Source organism: Pantherophis guttatus, chromosome 2 (genome assembly GCF_059756535.1).
Source record: "Pantherophis guttatus breed Tessera chromosome 2, ASM5975653v1, whole genome shotgun sequence".
NCBI lineage: Eukaryota > Metazoa > Chordata > Lepidosauria > Squamata > Colubridae > Pantherophis > Pantherophis guttatus.
The window spans coordinates 183,069,537-183,087,073 of record NC_142064.1 but is presented as its reverse complement, the minus strand read 5'-3'; the positions used below and the strand labels follow the sequence as shown (position 1 = coordinate 183,087,073).

General features: G+C 37.1%; 1 protein-coding gene across 1 annotated transcript in view; it reads left to right on the top strand.

Annotated features, from left to right (window-relative positions):
- The window catches only part of AFAP1L1 (actin filament associated protein 1 like 1), a 78,362-nt gene that overhangs the window by 44,907 nt on the left and 15,918 nt on the right, over window positions 1-17,537 (top strand). The window contains exons 3-9 of the mRNA XM_034405676.2: window positions 2,116-2,199; window positions 2,953-3,050; window positions 4,481-4,592; window positions 5,634-5,732; window positions 10,764-10,975; window positions 13,662-13,841; window positions 16,669-16,764. Coding sequence (XP_034261567.2) covers window positions 2,116-2,199; window positions 2,953-3,050; window positions 4,481-4,592; window positions 5,634-5,732; window positions 10,764-10,975; window positions 13,662-13,841; window positions 16,669-16,764 — 881 coding nt within the window. The remainder of the gene's footprint in view (window positions 1-2,115; window positions 2,200-2,952; window positions 3,051-4,480; window positions 4,593-5,633; window positions 5,733-10,763; window positions 10,976-13,661; window positions 13,842-16,668; window positions 16,765-17,537) is intronic.

Here is a 17,537-nt window from a genome sequence, read left to right as displayed (position 1 = left end):
CTGGAATGCTCTTCCCGACTCCATTGTTACATCCTCAAACCCACATAGCTTCAGCCTTAAACTGTCTACCGTGGACGTCACCCCATTCCTAAGAGGTCCGTAAGGGGGCATGCATAAGCCTTTTGGTTTTTATTAAAAAAACTGTTTAATAAAAATATTTTTTCAAAAAAAGATGCTAATTCAGGCAAATGAACTGTTCCTTTACAATCAGTTCTTCGCATTCTCTAAATCCAACTGCTGTGTAATTGCTGTGAACATTAAACAAGAAGGCAAGTACCAACACATTACATACATAGGGGCAGATGATTAAATGCTTGTCCTCCAGTGCTCTAGTTCTGCTCCAAATAGTTTTGATTGAGAGAGAGAGAGAAAGATGAATCATTATAGTAACCAAAGGATGCCTAAAGCATCCTTTAGGTCTTGTGATTTCACAAATGAAACATGTGTGCAGTATCTTTGTCTTCTTTACAGGAACAGGAGATTGCAGGGAGGGGGTGGGTCTACATCCCAGAAAGCTGAACAATTATCTGAGGCAGCTTATCTTTAACAACTTCTTCATATCTCTTCCCTCCCTCCCTCCTGCATCTGTTTCCATTATGGTTTTCATAATACAGGATCCTTGGTCCTTTGTTGTTACAAGTACCTGACTCCCTCTGGTGGAGCATTCCATGCTAATGGACCCTTCCAGCTGACCTTGAGGAGCAGAAATAAACAGGCATTAAACAATGGCTGGCAAGAGCTGACTGTTCTATTCTTCCAGCCATTTGAGCCTTAAACACAGGGTTTCTTTATATTTATGATTGTTCCCAGTACAGGACAAATGAAATTTTAAGCCTTTCAGGGTGGATATTTTTCTACATTTAATTTTTGGTACTGCATCTCATGCTTTCTCAGGTCAGCCAATTACCTTTTGGAAATTTGTGTCATTAGTGCTATACTAGTTTTTCCAGATGGGATGGGCTATCTGTCAGAATCCATGGACTGTCTACATCTCTGTGTGTATGTGACTTTGTGTGGGCATACTCGTGTATGTATGTGACTCTATATGCGTAGAACAGCAGAACCCTCGGGTAGTGAAAATAGTGATATTATTTAACCTTGCTTTAGTTGGCCAGGAATTGTTATTTTCTTTCCTGTGGAAATGTGTGTTTCCACTAGACTTCCTGCTGGCTGATTTCTGCTGAGACAGAAGATTTCCATAGGAAGAGCAAATGATTCGCATTGTCTGATCAGGAGATTTCTGTCTTCTGTCCTGCAGCAACACCCAGCATATATATTCTTCATAACTTTGGATCACTTGAAGCAATTCTGAAATGGCCCTCTCTGAAGGAAAGTGATATCTCCTCATTCATGCCTTATACTTTTCAGATATCAAGTCTTTCTCTTGAAGATAGGCATTGCCCTTCTTGACCTTCTTTGAAGTTTGCATGAAATTGCTATTTAATTAGACTGGCTGAAGTTCTGGGAACCATAGATACAGGAAGTGAAAATTTTTCATTCAGATAGCTGAAAATATAAATGCAGTATTTGTTCTGATATTGTGCATTTTACTGCTGTCTTATGAAATCATGATACAAACTGACAAGAAATTAACACAATGGGCAAATCTGGATGGTCTCATATCTATTCTGTGAACTCATGTTGGCATATTCACATCTATGAATCAAATCTACAACTTAGTAAGACAGTACAGATTTGACGGATAGGGAATTCAAAATTCTGCAAGGACTGAATACCTGTTTTGCTATATTGGATATTTTTTCCTATAGATCTAGAACAGGAGTTTAAGCTGTTCTAGAAAATATTTATGTTCCGTGGATGCTCACCAGTTTTTATCTTTTAAAAGATCACACATGGCAAATAAATTTTCATAGAAAAAAAATGCTACCTCATTACTACTGATCGCTCCTTTAAAATGTACAATAGGAAATATTGAGTATATTCTGGAGTCATTTGTGTGCATTGCAGACCAATGAGAAGCTGAAGAGTTTAGCTTCCTGCATAAAGGAAGCTAAAGTTGTCCTAGTAATGACTTGCAACAGTGAGAGGGAAGGTCAAATATTAAACATTGAATTTCACTTTTTGTTTATTTATTGTATCATTTCTATCTTTCAGGGAAGGATGTGAATTACATGTATATGAATACGACAGCACTGCATAATGGCACTAGTTTTGTGGAATCACTGTTTGAAAAGTTTGGTATGTACAGTGGATTGATGTGATTACATTGTCACCTATAGGTGTGGTTATTTTGGTCCCATTCAGTACCTGAAATAGAAGAGTAATGGAAGTACTATAAGTGACAGAGAACCCACAAGGTATCAGAAAATAAGGAGGAGTCTAGTAGCATCTTTTCTGACTAACACATTTCATTTAAAAACTTAAGCTTTCATGAGCTGCAGTTCACTTCATCTCCAACAGCTGATTGATTTGACATACATATTACATATTGATTATTTACCTGTAGATTTTGACAAATTTAAATACTACCATTTTTTTAGTATTGGATATAGGTTTGGGAGTGAATATATTTCCTCCCTGCTTTAGTTCTAAAAGGCAATAGCTCTTCTGAATTGAGAATAATTCGTTTATCTGGTCTGATCTTTTATTTCATAGTCAAGGTTGTATCCAACTTAATACTTTCAAATTATAATTCCACCCCCCCCCAGTCCTAACATATCACAGAATCAACATAGATTGTCATCAGCATAACTATCCAAGTCTCATCCAAGAAGTCTTTCATTCTTCTTGATCACCTGTTTACTTCAGTAAGAGGACAGCTGACTCTCTCTTTGTGTCTTCCTTTCTCTGTCTCCCATAGTGACTCAGAAGAAAGAGGCTACATAAATCTCATGCCCTGTACCTTTGTGGGCCCAAACATTAGGGTCTGGTGCAACAATGAATATACATGTTACTCTACTATTGAATCTCTGGCTTCTAATCTTTTCTCAGACTGTGACTTGGGCAATCTTCAGGACATGCAAGAAGATGATGGAGATGGTAAAGAAGGCATCAGCTTGGAGCTTTCAAGGAGTCAATCAGCTAAAAGTGTAAGTTCCACCAATTCTCAGTTCCTCATTCCATAACACAGGAGAGTGTTTTATACTAAGGACAAACACTGGTCATCTACTTCAGTGCTGTTCATTTTCATTTTCTCTAATTTGGTGCTCTCCAGAAACATTGGAACCATAGTTAACTACTGTATGCTGGTTGGCAACATCAGCACCTTCTATCCTAGCAGAACTAATGAGCACCAAGTTGGCGAAGGCTGGTTTACACTGATTGACTGTGACATTTAAAGTTTTATATCTGAGACTTTCTTAGCTGATAGACTGAAGAGGCCACTTGTGGGCAAAACAGGTTTGAACTCTGCAGAGGAGACATTTTCTCTAGATTTTCAATTCTTTCTACCAGGCTCTTATAAGATGGGTCATGGTGGATTTCTCTGGGCACTTGATGCCTGGGGTGGAGCTATATTGTAGATCTCTTCAGATAAGGAAAGAGACAGAAAGAAATGCTAAGAAGCAAAGAACTAAGGATCACATCATGTCTGAAAAATTCTGCTTATTCTATGCTTGCAAGACACATAGCTTGGAAAGAAGCCATCAGAACACTTATTTCATCAGCTATTTTCTAAATTCTGGTTAGATGAAAACATTCCATCCAAAGAGAAACAAAAAATCCATTCCTTTTTTACAGTCAAATTTACTTCACATAAAGACCTGATATGCAATAAGATGCAAATATAGTCATATGGAAGAGGCATAATGAGGTTGGAGACAAAAAAAATAGAAAGGCGGTTTTTCTTCCCTTTTTAAGCCAGAAAAAGTTGAAAAGAAGCATTGTTACACATGAAAACATACTCACTCCACTGAAGCAACAAATGTTTGCAAATGTTAGTATTACTTTTATCCAACTGTGGTAGGATAAAAGAAGTGTATGTGTATGCATTTTAGAGAAGCAAAGAATTATCTCTTATTTAGATAGAATAGTTCTTATTGCTCAGAGCAAGATTAAACAATGGTCTACATAATAATTTCCCCTTGTTTCCAACTGATTGCTCTAAAGTCACACACACATCCACCGTAACACTATGGGCTCTTAAAGATATTTTATTATGCAACTGCTCTACATCACTCATAGAGTGATATTGAGGTAGGTTATCTACACTAATATCCTTGAATTTTCCCATTGTTTCTTTTATCTATTTTCCTACCTGAGAAAAATCAGTTAAGGTTAGAAAGCTAGATTGGATATCTTCTGGTAGGTAGTTTAATGGGGTCCTCCCACGGCCATTGAAACTGCCTTATCCACCCTGACGCTATAGACACAAGAGCAGAAGGTAAATGGCTTGAACAAAAGCTTCTGAGCCTGAGGAATTTCTCTGCAGAAATATCTCCATTTGGAAGATACATTCAGGGACAGATAATAACAGTGCAACATTCAACCCCATTTGAATACTGCATTCTTTTTCTCATAGGTTTCTGGGGAGCCACCTCCACCATTGCCCACGACTCCTCCTCCAGAAGATTATTATGAAGAAGCGCTGCCGTTGGGCCCAGGCAAAGCTCCTGAATACATTACATCTCACAGTAAGCCTTAAAGAGGGCCAGCTATGGAAGGAAACAGCTGGTATTTTGGCACTCTCCTATCAGCTAGGAAAATAAAGGCTCCTCCCAGAGGTGTCTGGCAGCTGACACGGTTATAATTGGTACCGGGGGCAGGCTTTCCTGTTCCTTTTCTGGGGGGTTTTTTCTTCCTCCCCCATCTCTAGTTGGTCAGATGTCACAAGCAGTTGTTTGCTCAGACTTGCCTGGAAATGTATAGTAAATCTTGAGTGACAAGGAAGGGAAGGGCCTGCCTGAGAACAATGTTTCTCTGTCTCTCCAGTAGCTTGTCCGAGAGATTAGGGGAAGGTAGAGAAAAGGGCCCAGCACCTGTTCTTGTTCTTGTAATCACTGAGCCCTAGTGAAGCCACGTACAGGTCTAGCAACAAAAACAAGAACATTATAAGATTTCCTGCTGATGCAGCTGACTCGTGGCATAAGTGTCATGAGAAACATGAGGAGAGAGTAAGATCCTGTTACAAGGATTCTGGAAAGACCCTCCTATATTAAAGTCAAGAAGCTGTTTCAATGGGGGTTTGGCTCTGGGACTCAGCCCCACGGGAACTCTGAATGAATGTGAAGAACAACCGAAGTAAAGCAGATGAGATACTGAGGTTGTTTGAAGGCAGAGTATGTGCTTTCTACTAATGGTTGCAGTAAGGAAAAGAATGTGAGAATAAGAATAAGTCAGAAAACAGAAAACAGTTGGGAACAGATAATTATGACTGGCACCCAATGACATATTATATGTTTGCTGTGGTTTCCTTTAGAGTATCCTTTTAGAGATGGGCAAGTAAAAGTGAAAGAGAATTTGAAGTTATGACAGATAATTTATCCGTGAGATGGGTGGCATAGAAATTGAATAAAAAATTGTCTGCACTTATTGTTAGTCCTGACTTATTGGTAATAAAAACTTACCTATATGCTTCAGAGTTGACTTACAGTACAGCTCATACACCTCCCTGCAAAGTCTTTCTCACTGCTTAATTTGTACAATTTAAAATATTCCTTCTGCTTTCTGTACAGACAGCTCCAGTCCTCCCAATTCAATAGAGGATGGATACTATGAGGATGCAGATAGCAACTATCCTGTCACCAGAATAAATGGGGAGCAGAAAAACTCTTGTAAGTAACACTGCAACTATATGTATGTGTTGCATACATCTGTTGGGGGAAGAGAACCATCCTGACTGCAGAAGATTCAGGCAGTCAATACAATTTTATGGAAATATTATATTCTTATATGTTTTTGTTGTTAATTTTGTTACCATTAAGCTACTGTAGCTTTAAGAAGAAAAGCCTCTTCTTATTTCTGTTGTTTTATTCATAACCATCTTGGATTTTAGGAAAGGACAAGTCTACAGCACCTCTGTATTTTCTTCCTTCTTGTCCTTCTACCCTTGAATTTCTCTCCCAGTTTCTCCATTGTTATTCCAATGCACCCACAGTGTTATTGGATCTTTCTCCACCACTAAATAGATTAAGTCTCTTACATGGAGCTCATTTGAAGTTGACTATTACTAATCACATATATTCATTATTTAAAGTTCTTTCTTCCTCACAGTCCTGGAGATTTTGTTATGTACCTAGCACTTTTCTTAATCACTATTAGTAAATCAGCCTCTTATCACTGAATTATATCATGATGGTCCCTTTGTCATTGTCTCTCCTTTGTCTGTATTGCCTTATTGATTTAAAGTTTGCCTGTGTTCAAAAAAGAAATAAAACCTTGCATGGGGGAGATATGGCATGGTAAATAGAAAGATCGCTGTGCTATGCTTCTCCCAATTCCAGGATTTAAAATCTAGTATCATTACTTTTTGATGTGTTTGCAAATTTCTGTAACAGTGCCATAATCCTCTTGTTTTGTTCTTTTTCCATTCATAGCTCTCCTTTCTATCCATCTAGGGCAGCCGAGATGGCGTGGCATACACATATTAAACTATTCAAAGCCTCTACTGAAAAAGATGTATTTTTTTCTACACATGAGAGTGTGGGAGCCAAATATATTTATCAAAAATAAGTTTTTTTATTTTGGAAGCAGCACTCAAGAAGGCTTAACCCAGGTGCCTCAAAAAGCAGCAGCATTTTTAAAAGTGACCTTTTTAAAAATGTCCAGGCAGGTTAATAGCAGGAGAGACAACATGGTCTATTTAAGCAAAATCAAATCAGTCATATCTTAGGACACCATATTTTGAGGATTTCTAACATGGCAGATAATAGATTATAATTGATTTGGTTTAAAGAACCTTTCACATACTATCCGCCACATGAGTTTTGAACCCTCTCATCTCTGTCCTGATCTACACCCAAATCTGACTCTTTCTAGGACTGCTGATTACTTGCCTCTCCATACATTGTCTAACCTTATCTGAGACCTCAAGAAGAGATAGATGATGGTTGCTGGCCCACCAATGCCTAGCTTGGCACTAGAGCCCTGTGCCAAGCTAGGCATTGGTTCTACCAAACATTCTGTTCTAATTCACTATCCAAAACCTTCTAAACACCACAACACAGATTTTAGCCCGAAGGGGGTTTGTGTTGGAGAACACAAATATTAGGAAGATATATTTACTTGTCTAATCTGAGGTCTATTCTAGACAACTTGATAGCATCCTGGGCTATACAAAAATTGACTGTAAACCAAAGAAAGTGGCTGAATATATCTGGCAGCTACCTAATTTGCTTAGTTCTTTTGCAGTTATTTTCTCTCTAGTCTTTCCAGCAACAACTATTTTTTTCCAAATGCTTACAATGGGTATTACTTCCTTTGTGACTCTTCCTCAGCTGTAACCCCCAGCTACTATATTTTACTCATTACTGTTAAACCTATAAGTGATCAGTTCCTCCAAAAACTAAATCCGTTTCAAATATGCACTAATCCTTGTCTGCATAAAAATTATAATCTTCATAATTTATTATCTCATATTTTATATGGCTTTATTCTTTTAAAATCACCAAAAAATTTCTATGATGTAAAAAGGGAATGGATAATATAAGTTAGGTTTTTTTATTCTGTGTATTATGCTCTACTTTATACAGTACTCATATTATTTTATCTTTAAAAAATTCTTTAAAAATAGAATGCATTTTCATTTAAAAGTACACAATGATGATAGGATGCAATAGGAATATTGCAAGATATGATTTGTTCAGAATATCAGTATTAATTTTTCATTACAGACTATATTACTACTTCAATTGATTACGTTCTGATCTGCTCTGTGCTGCTCTTTTGTTTCTATAAAGTAAAATTATTCAGATTTATATCTGCTAATTAAAGTAATAAAACATTTGATAATAGAAATAAGACATTTTTACAAAAAATATGTTCTATTTAATCAGGAGTGGGGTTTTGGTAGCATCTCCTGTTTATATATGCAAAATTAATGGGTTATATTTGCCATTCTCTTTTATTTTCATGATTTATATCTTAAGATATAGGAGTTCTGAAGCTAAGCGTAGTTAAAGGCTTCGTCAGGTCTTAATCTTACCTGCCAGATATAATCCCTTAGATAACCAGCATATGTAAAACATTTAGGACTTTGTTTCCAGAAAACAATAAGCAAGAATATGTTACAATACAAACAGTGACCAGTTAGCAGATTAGCTAATTTAGCATTTTTTCCCCATCTTTCCCTGATATGTTTCATGGGTAACCTCATGTAGAGGTAATTGCAATTACTTTGGGATGTAATCAAGGCACAGATAATTGAATGATTGTAGTTAAATCATGAGATAAAACTATACAAACACACTCTCTGCCATCGCCATCACCTGAGGATCTAGATATAAGGTTAGGAAGCATTTTTCAGACAATATCCTTGCTCTTTCATGGAGTTATACAATCCAAATTCATACAAGCTGAATCCTAATCCCTTTTCATTGCCCAACACCACCTCAACTTCATCTGGATTTAATTTATCCTTGTTTTCACTTCTTCCACCTTGTTATCAAAGTTGGGCAACATTCAATGGCATAGTTAAGAACTTTCTTGGACTTAATATGGCAGGAAATCCATATAAAAGAGGAATATTAAATATTTTTACATAATGAATAAGGAAGTTTTCTATTAGTTTATGGTAAAGTTGGGCAACTTGTTCAATAATGTGATGTGAGCTATTGAGCATCAGCCAATATAAATGTCTTCAAATATACTGCTCAAAAAAATAAAGGGAACACAAGCAGAAGACATCCGAGATCTGAATCAATGAAATAGCCTTATTAAATACTTTGTTCTTTACATACAGTAGTTTATACACTGCTCAAACAACTAAAGGGAACACAAAACTACTGTATGTAACAAACAAAGTATTTAATAAGGCTATTTCATTCATTCAGATCTCGGATGTCTTCTGCTTGTGTTCCCTTTATTTTTTTGAGCAGTGTATAATTTTCATTAATTCGGTATAGAAATTGTTGCTTGTAATTTTTGGGCCAAAAATAGCAATAGCACTTAGACTTATACACCGCTTCAGAGTGCTTTTACAGCCCTCTCTAAGCAATTTACAGAATCAACATATTGCCCCCAACAATCTAGGTCCTCATTTTACTGACCTTGGAAGGATGCAAGGCTGAGTCAACCTTGAGCCAGTGATATTTGAAAACTGCTGAACTGCAGCTAGCAGTCAGCTGAAGTAGCCTGCCGTACTGCACTCTAACCACTGTGCCACCTCGTCTTTAGGAACCATATGTAGTCATTGTTATCAGCATTTTTATCCTCTGTTCTAAAATCAGTGACCAGGTTATAGCCATTACAGCAACAATTCATGCTATTTCTAATAGCTTGTAGAAATCTGTCAGTTTGTTTATGCCTTTTCCTCAGCTCTGTAAAATTATTTTGGTCAGAGGTTATCATACTTTACAGTAAAACAAATTGAAAGTTTATATGGTTCCCCCCCCCCAACCTTTACCAGAAGAATGAAGAAAATGCAGGAAAAAACCCCCAAAATTTTATGAAACTCAGTGCAGTGGGGTACTGAGAAGCGATAGCAAGTATGTGCCTGTTTAGATTGTGAAAAATGAAAATTGTCTCACATTGAGACAGAATTCATATCTGCAGGTTGCTTCACTATGAATCCTAGTTGGACACATAACTATAGGTACTTTAAGAAAAAGGCTATTACCTGAGTTTACCTATTTACAAATTGATGGGCAAAGCCAGCCACAAAAAACAATTTACCAGGAGGAAAATTAACGAGATTGATTCTTTAGTTCCCCATACCATACCAATTTATTTGTATGCTTTTTGTAGGAGAAGGCAAACTTTCAAAGTACTGGTCAAACTCCTTCATTATTTTTATTTTCTAAATATGGACTAATGTAGATTCCCAGACACAGACTTAGAAATAAGATGAGGTTACAAACTGGTGGGTGGTTTTGTAGAATGCAAACTTGGATTTCATTTTTTAAAAACTAAAGGATTTCATAATAGTTCTATGAGAGGCATTCAGAAATTGTAAAAAAGAGCCCTGAGGCATGTTTTAGGCAAATATTTATAACATTGAAATTCCAAAAGTTTGGAAGTTGTTTTGCATGGCAGGTTGCACTTAGCCTCCAACTATTGCAAGACAAGTTTAAATAAAACAGTAGAAATCTTGTAAACTATTAGTATACCAGAAATCAACATATGATTCTTGCTTGCATAATTCTAAAACATGCACGTAGAGGTGTGTGTGTGTTTAGGAAAAATAGCCCCTCAGGTAGAGATAGTATTCTGTTACATATATTAGGGATATTGATGATTCCTTCCATGTCTAGGTAGGATTGGAAAGCTTTTATACTGAAATCCTAAAGACTCTTTGTTAGTCAGCATAGATCAAGGGTAAGCAAATTTCTGACTTTATAGTGTAAAGCAATTGAGCAATAGTGCAGATACAATTTTTGAAAAACAAATTGAAATTGTGTTAGATCCTATGGGAATTCAGCCACTCCTTTTTCTTTTTCTTTTTTAAGAAAAATAATTTACTTTAGAACTCTGTGGATTCGGATAGTTGTAAGCACCTTGATGTACAAGAACACTGAACTGATGATCTTTATTGTAGATGATACAAAAGTAGATTGACTAGTAGTCTGTCTCAATAAAAATAGTCTCTCTAATCCTATGGGATTAGCAGTAACATTATGGAAGATTAAATTCTCTCTGTTTCCTCATAGACAATGACTCTGATGCAATGAGCAGCTCCTATGAATCTTACGATGAGGAGGAGGAGGATGGGAAAGGCCAGAGGTTAACACACCAATGGCCATCAGAGGAAGCTTCCATGAACCTGGTGAAGGATTGCCGGATTTGTGCTTTCCTGTTGCGTAAGAAGCGCTTTGGACAGTGGGCCAAGCAGCTGACAGTTGTTAAGGACAACAAGCTTCTGGTGAGTCAGTGGTTTTTAGAATACCAGTCTTCTTGCAGTGACAAGTCTTTTTGAAGAAGACAAATTCCTCTCCAAATTACATACTAAAATTAATTTGTTATAGCACCACTAGTTATAATGAACCCCAATGATCTATTGATAGAGTGATGTTTTCACCTACTTCTAGAATACCATAAATACGGGGGTCCCCTTGCTACAGGGAAAAGCTATTCCAAAAGAGGGAAGCTGCTATCTATTTCCTGGTGGATAAGGACCCTTAGCAGATGCTCACTAGATATTCAATGGGATAGGCGGAAATTGTTGGAAAAAGGCAGTCTCTAGGATAAAAGAAGCATGCTGGCTATTGTTTTAAAGGCAATGACAATGACAACAGCATTTTATTATCTGGGATTTTCTAAAATCCCAGTTTGCAGGCATAAAAGTTTGCAGCATAAAATCACAGATCTCTTTATAATTTTGGTATGATACTCCGATTAAAATATCTAACTGTTATAAATGCTAACTTGGTTATTTAAGGTCAGTAGGAATGATGCTGTGCTCAGTTTGATGTTCTGTATCATATATTCATTGTCTGAATGTCTTCTTGGCTATATAATACACTATTGCCATTAATGTGTTGGGAGAGGTGATAATGGCACAGCTTCTCTTCCAGCCCCTTTCCCCATTTCAAATAAAGAGGTCAGCTAACACAGATGTGGCTAGGTCTACAAGAAAAAAAAATAACAAGTCTGTACAATAATTTGAAAAGGTTAATTCATGCACTGGCTTTAATTTCAGATAGTTTTCCTTTCACATGAAGAACAGCACTATACACACCAAAGCATTTGAAGAATATTTCTTGGGCACTTTGCCCTGATAGATGGAAAATTATTCCAAGGGATTTAATAAAGCATATTACTAATTGTAAATTGGGTCCATTGAGTGACCAATTTAGTGCCTATAATCTTTTAGTGAATACCATTATTTTTATAATTAATCTCTAAGGATTGATTGTCAAAATAGGGAGTAAGAGCACAGAATGTTCTTTGTAAACCACTTGGGTTTGAGGGAGAATTACCACATCAACCACGTAAAGATATATGCCAAGATGAACACAAGTGAATTAATATGTAAATTGAACAATAATGGAAGCAAGATGGAGTTCTACCTAATTTTTCTAAAGGTTGAAATGTCTTTGGTGAGATGCCCCACCAAAATGAATCTTTAATGTAAGTTTTGATATTAAAATTAGTTCAGTTGCTGTTGAGAATAAAATATGCCAGAATTTCTTAATATCAGGTTGAATATGTATCTAAAATCAAGAAATGCATAAAATGTTTTTGGGGGATCAGTTCTTTGGCCAGATGGTGCAACATGAAGGCTGAATGTAAAACAGAATGGCTTGGTTGAAAGCCAAATTGTTCTGCCAAAATATTTTCAGACTCCATCCAATCTACTAATCATTCATACAGATTTGCTGACTCTACTGGACAGACTTTTAAGTTTCTTAATTTGGTGGCAGCTTTGTCTCACTTTTTTGTACATTGGAATTATTATTGCCATCCCTCCCCCACTCCTCATCTTTAGGGATGTGCATAATGCAGTCAATGAAAAAGGGAAAAGAAAAGCCAGATTTGGATTTCACTAATCCAGGTTTTTCCTAATTATCGAATGTAGTATTATGTATAACTACATTATTATGTAGTATTACATAATGATACTCAGGGACTTTACCAGACTTGATCTTTACCATTCAGATTTGTTTCTGAGCAGGTTACTGATGCCCACTCTAGGAGAGAGTCCACGTCCAAATGTAATGGCATAATGGTTTCTTCGTTGCTCTTATAGGATTCTTATAGGTCAGGATTGTTCCTCTCAAACCGCTGAAGGAATAAAGCCATCAGCTTCCACATAGCAGGTCATGATTTCCACTGCATCTCCCAATAGGTCCAGGAGAGAAATGTATAGCTGAATAGCATCAGCTATACATTTTGATGCATATTGATAATACCTTTCTCTGAACCAATGTATAACATCTCACAGTCCATTCACTAGACATTTTTGATACCTTTGTTCTTCCCTGTAAGGGGTTTATATTGCATTGACTGTAAGATGTACTTGTCCAGTCTCACCAAATATCTCTTTTAAGATGAAAATGAAAAAAAATCCAGTCAAAATTCTCTAATTGGAATTTATTCTTCAAATTTCATTATGGGCTAGAAAAGCACAAAGTAGGGAGTTTAAGTCTTTCTTCATCTAACATCTTCCTTTACCAATATCACTTGGAAAGACCCTATTTGATCAGGAAGTATACTAGCTGCTCTACCAACTATGCTTAGCTGCTTCCTGATCTCCCTCTGGAAGCATATTTTTTACTTTCTTTAAAACAACCTGAGAAATTTAACATACATTGATATAATATTTCATGACATATGTATGTGTCAAACAGAACATCAGGGTCAATGTACCTTTTGCTTCGTGTAACAAAGTGTTCTGACTTGAAGGCTGTATTGTTAACCTGTGCGAATCTTCTAAATTTTCTTCTTTCTCTGACATATGTAAATCCCAGCCATTTCCAAATTCCATGATAGCAACCCTATCATGACAATACTCATCTGTTTGTTCTTACCACATGGAGAACAGGTGTGAAATGTGCAAGAAAGACTAGCTGAATGAAATCTCAATTGTCCCTTCTTTCTAATGTTAGTGTTACAAAAGCTCCAAGCACAGACAGCCACACCTTGAAGTGCCTTTGAGCACCAGCCACGTTGTCTATGTGCCAAAGGACGGACGCCGCAAGAAACATGAGCTGCGCTTCACACTACCAGGAGCTGAGGTCCTAGTGTTAGCAGTGCAAAGTAAAGAGCAAGCTGAAGAATGGCTGAAGGTATCTCTCACCACTACAAAAGACTGTTATTCCTCTGCAAACCCGTCTTTATCTGTGGCTCATATCTTCTACACTTGTTATCTTTTTGTTGACTTGTTTATTTACAGTGTCCAAGATATGCTTAGCAATCATGCTGTGGCTGATTTTTTGGAGATGAGCAAGTGAGAATGGATCTCATAGGAAGTGGGACTTATCTTTCTCCTGGGGAAAGGCTTTCCTTCCAGCCCTCTTATCATGCCTGTCTGATTGCAACACCAGCTGTGGAGAGAATATCCACCCACCAGAGAAGACCTTCCCCACCCAATATAGAACTGTTTGGCAGGGGAGATGTTTGTTTACCCCCACTCAGCCTTTCCTGCTTTTGTTCTCAAGCATGAGCTCATAAACTCAGGGAATCTCTGGGAAAGGTAAAATTTGCCTTCTCTTCCTGGAGAACCAGTCCCTTCAACTCAGTTTTCTCTAGTGACACCTCTGCCCTCCCCAGGAGTAGCAACCATGATATACTTGGAGAAGGTAAATTGCAAAATACCAGCCTGATAGATATAAAAGTAGGCAAGTCAGTGTGATTAATTACATACCGTATCATGTGGTTAGTCATATGCTATAGGAAACAGTTTAATAAATCACGAAGATTTATCAGGCTTGGATATGGTTATTGTTGTTTTTGGTAAATACCTATTCTAGGAAGATACATGCAATATGATCTATAAGAAAGAAAAATAATTTTCTTGTGGATCTAATGAGTTTAGGACAGAGAAAGGAAATCTACATACACAGAGCCTCTCCGTGCAGCACCTATTTTGTGGCTTCTCAACACCCCATTTTCCTGTGGTAGGATTATTTAAATTTTGGTGTTTTTGCAAACTTGATAGAAGCAGGCATATTGTGTCCATCGGCACCTTGATCCCACCTTTCTACTGATAGCAGTGTCTTAAAATTATATTGCTGAAATTCTGTCATTGAAAATGGAGATGTAATGGGGAGGGGGCATTTAAAAAAATATTTATGGGAATTCTAGAGTAGGAATGGGACATGTTTGCCTCACAGATATTGTTTGTTTCTTTTCTACTCTTGATCCCCACTGAGAACTGAGGGAAAAAAATCAGTGTTCTCTAGAAGATTGTAAAGTGTACACCTAGCCCTTCAAATGCTCCAAAAGGCCTTGGCTATATTAATATTCAGTAAAATATCTACAGTATACTTATAAATAGAACATAGTGGAAACAGCCTTCTCCTTGTTGTTTTATGTTTAACTGGTATCCCACTATATATTCCCAACAAAAGCAACAGAATTACTTGGACTGAAATATAACACCTGTAGAGGGCAATGTTTGAAGACGATTTCTCTTCCTATTTACCCTAATACCTAAGTGCCATCAGCTGATCACACAGTAACCATTTCTTATGTAGCTATGAAAGAAGAAGTGTGGAGTTAAACAACCAATGGCATTTTCCATAGACAGTAGATCTCTACAGAATGGGTTGGCTGATCCTATAGGCTCAATTTTATACCATAAAGGAGAATTTGCTACATGGAGGGGAGGGGGCTTGGCTTCTTTGTAGTTTGCCCATCCTCACATGAAGATATGTACTCTTTGGGAGATTTTATGGGGCATTTATCTGGGAGAAGTTTAATGAAATCTATAAACTACTGGTAAGTAGTTTATATCAGAACTGCAGGGATGGAAGTTTAATGAGTTGGGATTTGATTTATTTTCTGTTTTTGCAGAGCCAGTGTTCTTTGGCTTGAGTACTGTCAGGAAATTAGTATTAAAAGTCTTTGTTCCTCCTTATATTACTGGCTGAATTTTTTTGTTATTGTTTTTAGTATTTTCACATCTTGCCTTTACTGCATATATTAGTTAAAGTATTCCCCCCTCCTGGCTTGGGATGAAACTGTTCAGATCCTCCCTTCCTCAGAATGTTAAGTACTCTCCTGGCCCCAGTCCACCTGATTCTTCAACGGGCTGGATAAATCCAACTTTCTTTTGAAAAACCACCTCCCTGAATTAAAAATACCTGATAACCAAGTCAACTAGGGTTGTTTTGGAACCAGAGTATAACCCAATGTGAATGAGATGCAGTTCCTGCCCTATAAGGAAAAAGCTACTGCCCTGTATTGAAAGCTCTTATCTCCTTAAAACTTGGGTCAACATTCTCTGCTGAAATATTAGAGAAACTGGGAATAGGAATAATAAAAATCAGCAAAATCCAATTAATGAATGAGCTATTGAATGAACTTTATAATTTTGTTTCCTTCTATGTTACAAGGCATAAGAAAAACATTATCTTGAGTTAGGAAGGACCTCTTAGCCAAATGGCTAACATAAATGGCTTAGGCATAAAACTGGTGTCAGTTTAACATAACCTAATCAAAAATAGCTAGCATTAGAAACTAATCCTGCAAACAAGCTGAAAAATTAGGTGTAGATCTTGCCTTTTTCAATCTGATGCTGACCATGTACTCGGTTTCTAATTTCCAGGATTCCTAGCTAGGAGTGGTCCCAAATTATTTGGACGACACTCATTTTTACTAGGCTTGTATATATTAATTTCTATTCCTCAAAAATCGATCACAAGTTTTTTTTTCTTTATTCCTCAAATTTGATAAATGGCAATCATAGTTCATAGCTCCTGGATTAAGAGTTGGCTTTTCAGCTGCTAACCTGTGATCCCAGATGGAGTTTGCTGTATTATTTTGTAAGGCAAGGAAACCGTAACCTGACAGTTTGAAATGAAGTGAGCTTTTTATTATAGCAGAGGTGTATCCCTGTTTTTAAAGTGATGGAATTCATTACTGTCATTCTAAACTCTATCTCTTGCCCAGGTGATAAAGGAAGTAAGCAATCCCACTGGAGGAGGATTAAATGGAAATGAAGTTCCTCTTTCTCCTACACTTACCTACAAGATGGATCATGATAAGGTAAAATTTGTTTTGTTCCCAGGACAAGCTGGACATTATGCACGTAACATTCATACTATTCAAGTGTAATTTTCCACATGTAACTACCAAGTGGAAGAGGGAAGAATATAACATTTTTTTATCTGTTGTGATCCTACGCTTAATTTAAATAATACCCCACGTTCAAGAGAAAAGGCTCCATCCTGATGCAAGTAGCAGCTGGAGAAAGAGATTTTCATTGGAATCAGAAAAAAAATATATAGGTAGTCCTCAATTTATGACCATAATTGAGCTCAGAATTAAGGTTGTAAGTTGTGCTGGTCATTAAGCAGGTCCCTAGTGACCAAGCACAATTTTACAACCTTTTTCACTATGGTAGTTAAGTAATCACTGGTTGTTAAGTGAAAACGGTGGTCATTAAATTAATCCATTGTCCACGATAGGCATTTTTTGCTGGAAACTGGAAGTAAATGCTGGTTTTGGGCAAAAAGTGTTGTAAATTGTGATCAGAAGACCGCAGGACATAGCAAATGGCCATAAATGTAAGTCAGTTGCCGGACACCCAAAATGCAATTGTGTGACTGTGGTGATGGGAGGGGGGGTTGTTGTTGGAATTTCAAACCTAGTCATAAGTAACCCCAGGGAGGTCCATTGTAACTTCAAATGATCCCTAAGCAACTGGTCATAAATTGAGAACTATCTGTAATTGCATTACATTTTTTTAATCTCCCCATCTCCTTTTGGAATACTTTCCTAGCCCCCCCCCACCTCCCCGTCCAGTGCCAAGAGTGGTT